This window comes from Apium graveolens, unplaced genomic scaffold (genome assembly GCF_009905375.1).
Source record: "Apium graveolens cultivar Ventura unplaced genomic scaffold, ASM990537v1 ctg1968, whole genome shotgun sequence".
Lineage (NCBI taxonomy): Eukaryota > Viridiplantae > Streptophyta > Magnoliopsida > Apiales > Apiaceae > Apium > Apium graveolens.
In genome coordinates, this window is record NW_027417471.1 from 54,443 (window position 1) to 62,124 (window position 7,682).

Genomic DNA, 7,682 nt, shown 5'->3' on the forward strand with positions numbered 1-7,682 from the left:
GGACATATCAGATGGCAGAATCAGATGTGCTGAACAAATCACTGAAAGAACTTCAATTCTTTCATTATCTTTTAGAGGTAAAGTCTGATATTACCAGGAGATGGTCAAATTTTATATTGAAGACCATCAGAGATAAAGTAAGAATTTCTGGTTCAAGAGTTACATAATTCATTCCTAGTATTGTTGAAGATGATGGAAGTGAGATTCCAATGAAGAAGAATTTTGCTAAGCTTGAAGTGATTCTGAAAGGGAAATGTCTGTGCTATAATGAAGATTCTTCTCATCCTAGGGTAATAAAACTGAATGATGGTTTAGAAAGAAACCATATCTCTGCTTTAAGGACTGCAATCTATCAGATTGGAAGTCAGAATGAAGAGATGAAGTAAGTCAAGACTACACTCTCTCAAGTCCTGAGGATTAAAGAAGAAAAGCTGATATCAAACTTTGTCAAGAATCATTATGGATTCAGATTGACTCAGTGAGATTGGTAAAAGCTACAAGGACGGTAAGTTGTAGTTAGTTATCTAGTTAAACTCTTATTTGCATTTGTACTTAAATATTTTTGACATCATCAAATCTATTAACTTGTAAATTTTGCATAATTTACATGTTGGGGGAGATTGTTAGATATATTTGAGATGTCATGACTTAATGGAAGTCAGAACTTAATATCAGAACTTAAGGTCATATCAGAACTTAAGTGCGGGAAGACTTTCATATAAGGAAGGAATCTGATTTACAGTAGAAGATCGAGACTAAAATAAAAGAAGATATGCATGGAAAGAGTTAGAAGACTGGAAGACTTGTAGAAGATATCTGATTAATATATTTTATGAGACAAAATTGTATTCCATATCAATTAGAAGTTATCTTGTAACTGTGTACTATATAAACACAGACTTAGGGTTTACACTATATGTGTTATCATTATCGAGAAGATTATACATTGTAACCTAGCAGCTCTTAGTGATATTTGTTCATCACTAAGAGAGAACAACAGTTCTTATTGTAACATAGTTTATTCAATATACTTGATCTTTGTTACATACTTGTGTTAAATCAATTTGATTGTATAAACAATGTATTTAACCTCCTTCTACAGTGTTGTGTGACCTAACATATATTATTATTATTACTTCATTTGTCTACTGCCTAGTGCATAATCAGTTATGGGTAAAAGCAAATGTATCAGGCTGTGTACGAAATCAAAATGGTTTGGGAGTGAGTAATGTATAGAGATGCACAAAACGCCCGGACCCGAAAATCTGGCCCGACCCGATCCGGTCAAAGCCTGGTCATGCCCGGCCCGGGCTTCGGATCTCGACGGGCCCTATATTTTTAGGCAAAGCCCGGCCCGACCCGGTTAAAAGCCCGTGCTTCGGCCCGGCCCGATTAAAAGCCCGAAAATACCCGAAAAAGCCCGGTTATAATCAGATTATTCTAACATATTTTTTTATATATTTATATATTCACATTTACTATAAATATAAATAATACTTTAAATACACATATATATATATATTTACATATTTGTGATTAATAATATTATTTATATTCTTCGTTGCATAAGTAATGAAAGAAGATATAATAAGTACACTATATATATATTTGGATATCATTGTTATCATAATAATGATAAAACATATTATTCTATAAACATGTTTATTTTTTGCCGAACTTAAATATTTTCAACGAAATAATATTTTCATAAAATATTCCATATAAACTAATACATTTTTACGATGATCTAGTTGCTAACATATGTATTCTTCGGAATATCTAATAATACTCGATCCGATTTAAATTAGAATTAAGCCCGACCCGATCCGATCCGGCCCGAAAAAAGCCCGGTTAGGCCCGCCTCAAGGGCCCAAACGGTTCTGACATTTTCGGAAAGTTCGGCCCGGCCCGGTAAAAGTCAAAACCCGAAAAGTCCGGCCAGGTTAAAACCCGGGTTTTTTAAGACCCGGTCAAAACCCGCGGCCTCTTATGCATCTTTAATAGTGTATAATGGAAATCAGCTTGGCCTTAATAATTAAACCGGGTTGGGTTAGGTTAGAGTTTTAAAAAGTTAAAATCTGAACCAATCCAATGTAATCGGCTAATAAAAATTTAATCCAACTAATTCATAAATTTGAATAGTTCAATTTGATCGGCCCAATTAAGGGTTGAGTCGGGTTGGTTGAACGGATTTGCTAAAAATGGGCAGCACTAATCAGTAGTGCTAGTAAAGCAGGCGGTTATTATGCCAGCCAAGACCAAGACCAAGACCAAGACCACTTTGCAGAATTCATCTCTCTTTATTCATCTGCTTTATAAAAGTTATCAGATCCTCCGTGCCTCTTCTCACATGGTCATGCCCATCTCCGTTTGGGTTAAAAATGAGAGCGGGTGGGTTGGGCATCATAAAAGGCATCTCAAATTTTATATTGATATTCATTATTTTTTTCTAAAAATTATTGATTGTATCGACTTAATTAATTATTCTATATAACTGATTTGATTTTATAATTCGATTAATTATTATATTTTTTAAATTAATATTTAGTTTAATAAATTAATTATTTTCAAATTTTATTAAACACATCCGATTAATATTTCGATTAATTAATCCGATTAATTATTGATTAACTGATAAATCACCGAAAAGTTGCTCTATCCAATAATGTCAATTTCCGCTTTTTAAAATGATGCATTTCACATAAAAAATATTTATGTCATTTTAACTTTCGGGGGATTTTTTTCGAAGGAGTATAGTATGGGTTTTGCTTATAAACCCGATTATTGAAATTTATAAAGCAAACTACAGTAGTATTTATAAATTAATATTAATATTTGAACAATTATCATCACTTTCTTACAAAAATAAAACTACTAAAACAGATTTGAAGTTTGAACAATAAAAAAAAAAGAAAATCGACAGTTAATTAACCAGTCAGCACTAAAATATTAAAGTATTATAAAATAGTCGGAACATAATTTTATACTAAAAATTGGCGCCCTGGAAATTGAAGAATTGCCGCTTGTTACTTTGTTTTTTTCTCAACTTGGTCTGAGGAATCCATCGATAAATTCAAGTGTAAAAGAAACTATCAAACTGACACTGACACACTTCATTATTTATATGTACAATTACACACACATACATACATGTATGTATTCTAAATACTGTACACTCTTCTTTTCTTTTCCTCAGCTTTCCCTTCCATTTTTAGACCTTCTTCATCATATTATTATTATTATTATTATTATTCCAAATACTGAGCTTTTTTCTTTTGTATGTTTATCTTGTAGGGAATGGTTAGCTTTAATGGGGTTTAATTCTTGAGCTTAATTATTGCCTATTTTTTTTTTGTTTCTTGCTTGCTAATTATTTCTTGGGCCCATCCTGTTTCTCCTTTATATCAAGTGCTGGATCTTCTTGTCTCCTTCATCTTTTATCAGGTACTCATCTTTATTTATTTCTCATGCGTTTTTTGTTGTTGTCATTGTTGTTATTGTTTCATTTACTTTCTCAGGGTTTTAATGGTTAATTAATTGTGTTGTTTATTAATTTTAGTAGCTTTAATCTTTGTCATTATTATCATAATTACTTCAACAGTTCAACTCACTATGTTTTGACTCCTTTTCTTTAACCTTACCATGATACTTAATTGTTGCTTTTCGCATGCTATTTCTCTGCAATATCTGACCTTTGTTTGTTGCTTGAATCTTTGTTTATTAAATTTTAAACTATAAATTTGCATTTGTTTTTTTTTTGTTGGTACTAACTCTATTTAATGGTAAATAACTAGTTTACTATCTGCTGCTACATGCACTATGTGCTTGGTTGTATAATTTTAACAATTTGATTTCTTGCTTGGTTGCTACATCAAGAAAGTTCTTGATAATAGTCTTGTTGAATTAAAAATTTGGACTGAAAATTTAGGCTGATTCTGCCAAAAAATTGCTGCTTTTGTAGAATACTATTTGGTCTTGAGTTTTCTGTGATGCCTTCTACTGATTTTCCTCTCCGTTGGGAGAGCACCGGAGATCACTGGTGGTATGCTTCTCCAATTGATTGGGCAGCTGCAAATGGACATTATGACTTGGTCAGAGAACTTCTGCGTATTGACGGGAATCACCTTATTCAGCTTGCATCTCTTCGTAGGATCCGTCGCCTTGAGACTGTGTGGGATGATGATGAGCACTTTGATGATGTTGCAAAGCATCGCTCTCAGGTAGCGCAGAAACTTTTGTTAGAGTGTGAATCTAAGAGAGGGAAAGATTCTCTTATTCGAGGTGGGTATGGTGGATGGCTTTTATATACTGCTGCCTCAGCTGGGGATTTGAGTTTTATTCAAGAATTGCTTAAAAGAGATCCACTTCTTGTTTTTGGCGAAGGAGAGTATGGTGTTACTGATATATTATATGCTGCAGCCAGGAGTAAGAGTTCTGAGGTTTTTAGGCTGCTTATTGATTCTGCTCTTTCGTCTCGATATTCTGACGGTAACAGGAAAGAGGAAGAGGAAGACGGTAAGGAAATACCTTCTGTTTATAAGAGGGAGATGATGAATAGAGCTATTCATGCTGCTGCTAGAGGAGGTAATTTGATGATATTGAAGGAGCTTCTTGGTGATTGTTGTGATGCACTGGCTTTTAGAGATGTTCAAGGTTCAACTATCTTACATGCAGCTGCCGGCCGGGGGCAGGTTGAGGTGAGACTCTAATTGTTTCATTTTAGATTACCTTTTTTTTTGTCATTTTTCTGCATCTTAAGTTTATATTCATATAGTTTTAATTTGCATCTACAAATATACCTACCACTATCTTTCCGATCTTCATACCGATTAATCCCTTATATTATATGTTATCCATGCTTGCTCATATAATTAAAGCATCATGTTTTCTGGTATCGTTGATCTGGATCTATGTACCAAATACAGTTAAAAGCTCTCATATCACTATTTGACATGTCACTGTTAATAAAGCAGCATCCTTGTTCTCCTTTATACCATTAATCGCGAGGTAAAGTGGTGAAAGCATATGGATGACACTTTAATTAAATGTGTCAATGTGATGACTCATGACTCTAATAGCACCCTATGTTTCATTTTGTCTCTGACCACCTGCCTTTTACTTAATAAAGATGCAATTAAGATAGAGAACAAGGGTTAAAAAACTTTGTCTTCACATGCAAAGGAAGTAGAATCTTTAGTTCTTAATTTAGTCACAGTATATTCGATGGCTAGTCGTGTGATATGAAAGATAGCTTCGTTCGGGATTAAGTTGTGCATGACAGTTTTTATATCCTCAATTTGATGAATAAATATATTAACATATGTTTGCAATTCCAGCAAATATAGTCTACTGTTAAATAATTCTCATGAAGAGAATTGCCTTTAGTCACACTAGCTCTGCAGCATAAATTGATGCTGAGCGATTCAGAAGACCTGGACAATTATAAATTCTCTGGGGTTGATCATGTGACAGAAATTTTATATATCTACTCCACGTATATGTAAAGCAGCTTAAGTATCTTTTCTTCTCACACATTTCTCCTGAATGCAGGTAGTAAAAGATCTTGTAGCATCTTTTAATATAATTGATTGCACAGACAATCAGGGGAATACAGCTTTGCATGTGGCTGCTTACAGAGGTCAATCAGCAGCAGTTGAGGCTTTACTTCTCGTTGCTCCATCCACAATGTATTCACGAAATAATAACGGAGAAACTTTCCTACATATGGCTGTTACTGGTTTCCAGACCTCCAACTTCCGGAGAGTGGACCATCAAATTGTGCTCATGAAACAACTCGTTTCTGAAAATGTTTCGAACATTAAAGAAATCATAAACGCCAAAAATAATGATGGGAGAACTGCTCTTCATTTGGCCATTATTGGGAACGTTCATACTGATTTAGTGGAATTGCTTATGAGTGTCGGCTCCATTGACGTCAATGTCTGTGATAATAATAGTATGACCCCACTTGACCTCCTCAAGCAAAGGCCACATTCTGCATCATCAGAATTACTGACTACCCAGTTGATTTCGGTTGGAGGGGTCTTCAGTTGTCAAGATTATTCAGCAAGGAGAGTCATGGCTTCCCATTTAAGGATGATAAGTTTTGGGATTAGTCCAGGAACTTCTTTTAAAATCCCCGACTCGGAATTATTCTCACACATGGGCATTGGGGATAGAGGCACTAGAATCAAATCTGTTGGAATTGCTAGTGCAAGATTGAGCACTGATCCAGAAGAAATGAGAAAATTTGACTTTGTTATGGAGAACCATATTCCTAAAAACAATGCTAAGCAGAGTTCTGTGAATGACACAGCTCTACGCTTGAAACGCCTACTCGGTTGGCCCAAGATGAAGAAGAAGAAGCCTGAGATTCTGCAGAAAACAATTGATGAAATTTCACTGAGCAGCTCCGAGGGAATTCCCATTTCACTCCGACAGAGATATTCACAGCGTTCATCACTAGCTAACAACAAACGAACAATTTCAGTTAGGAACAATGTCCAGAGTCCAATTCCTAAAAAGAGATTTACTTTCGGACTGGTACAAGGAGTTATGCATGCTAAGCCACATCCAAAACCCAAGCATCGGTCATGTTCCAGTTCATTCTCAAAATCATCACTTTCTTCACATAGTTCATTTGATAAGCAAAAAGATATCATTGGTGAGAATAACATTGCAGAGGCATCTTGTTGTGCAATAACAGTTGATGCCGGACCAAATGTTCCAGCGCGTGGCAACAAGAAATTGATGAAACGAATATGTTTTGGTGCTTCGGGCAGCCAGAAGCAACATGAGGTTTATGATCAATCATTTCCATCACTCAGTAGGTAGAAAAACTAAGGAGAGAAGACTTACTTGCAAGCATTTAGCCCACAAGCTATGTAAGATTGCAAGATATGCCTTTGTTTGATTGTTAGTTTGTCTGCCATCAAGGATCTGTAATTGTTCAATGCAAAGCCTTTAGTTTGTTGCATTCCTTAGTAATGGATACAGTTATTATGCAATGACATTTCGGGAAAATTGGTCTGAATCTTTAATTACTTAATGTTTGTTATGTAAGATTCTATATCAAAAACAAAAACTTATTCTAACTTCCAGATTCCAGCTTTTAAATTCAATTAAAATTCAGACTTGATAATTATCACTTGTTTGGTTAGTTGTTGACAATTAGGAGAGAAAAATGCACTTCAAGAGGAACATCTGAGTAACCCTGCTAAATATGGTGCTTGAACACGCTTAAGATCAAACACAGAAAGATCAGAGATCACATAGAGCATTTTTCTCCTTTAAATAAATAACATGTAGGATCTAGGTAGATCATCTGAGTATTTTCTCTACCTGTCTTGCATCATTGATAGGTGCGATGAAGCCAACAAATAGGTTGATGCAGTGGTTTATGGGAAGTCAGGTGGTTTGGACTCCTGACCTGTTTAACTATATACAAAAAGATAGGTGAGATGAACGACCCTTTAAAGCATTAGGACTATATATTATCCTAGTGTTGGGTCTATAGTATAGTATGTAAATACCTCAGAGTATCTCCAACGTCTATTAGTAACTACATATATTTCATCTTTAAACAATATTTTAAGCAACATTTTAAACAACACTATATTTATTCACTCTTTAAACAATATTTTAATATTAAATTAATTTTATTGAATAGAAGTATGATACAA

At 34.5% G+C, this 7,682-nt stretch overlaps 1 protein-coding gene across 1 annotated transcript; it reads left to right on the forward strand.

The window, feature by feature from the left end:
* The first annotated feature begins 3,250 nt into the window (after nt 1–3,250).
* LOC141700248 (uncharacterized) lies at nt 3,251–7,043 on the forward strand. The gene is made up of 3 exons (XM_074504049.1): nt 3,251–3,444; nt 3,962–4,697; nt 5,551–7,043. The coding sequence occupies exons 2-3, from the start codon at nt 3,990–3,992 to the stop codon at nt 6,832–6,834; spliced, it is 1,992 nt and encodes a 663-aa protein (XP_074360150.1). The 5' UTR covers nt 3,251–3,444; nt 3,962–3,989; the 3' UTR covers nt 6,835–7,043.
* Nucleotides 7,044–7,682: the final 639 nt, after the last annotated feature.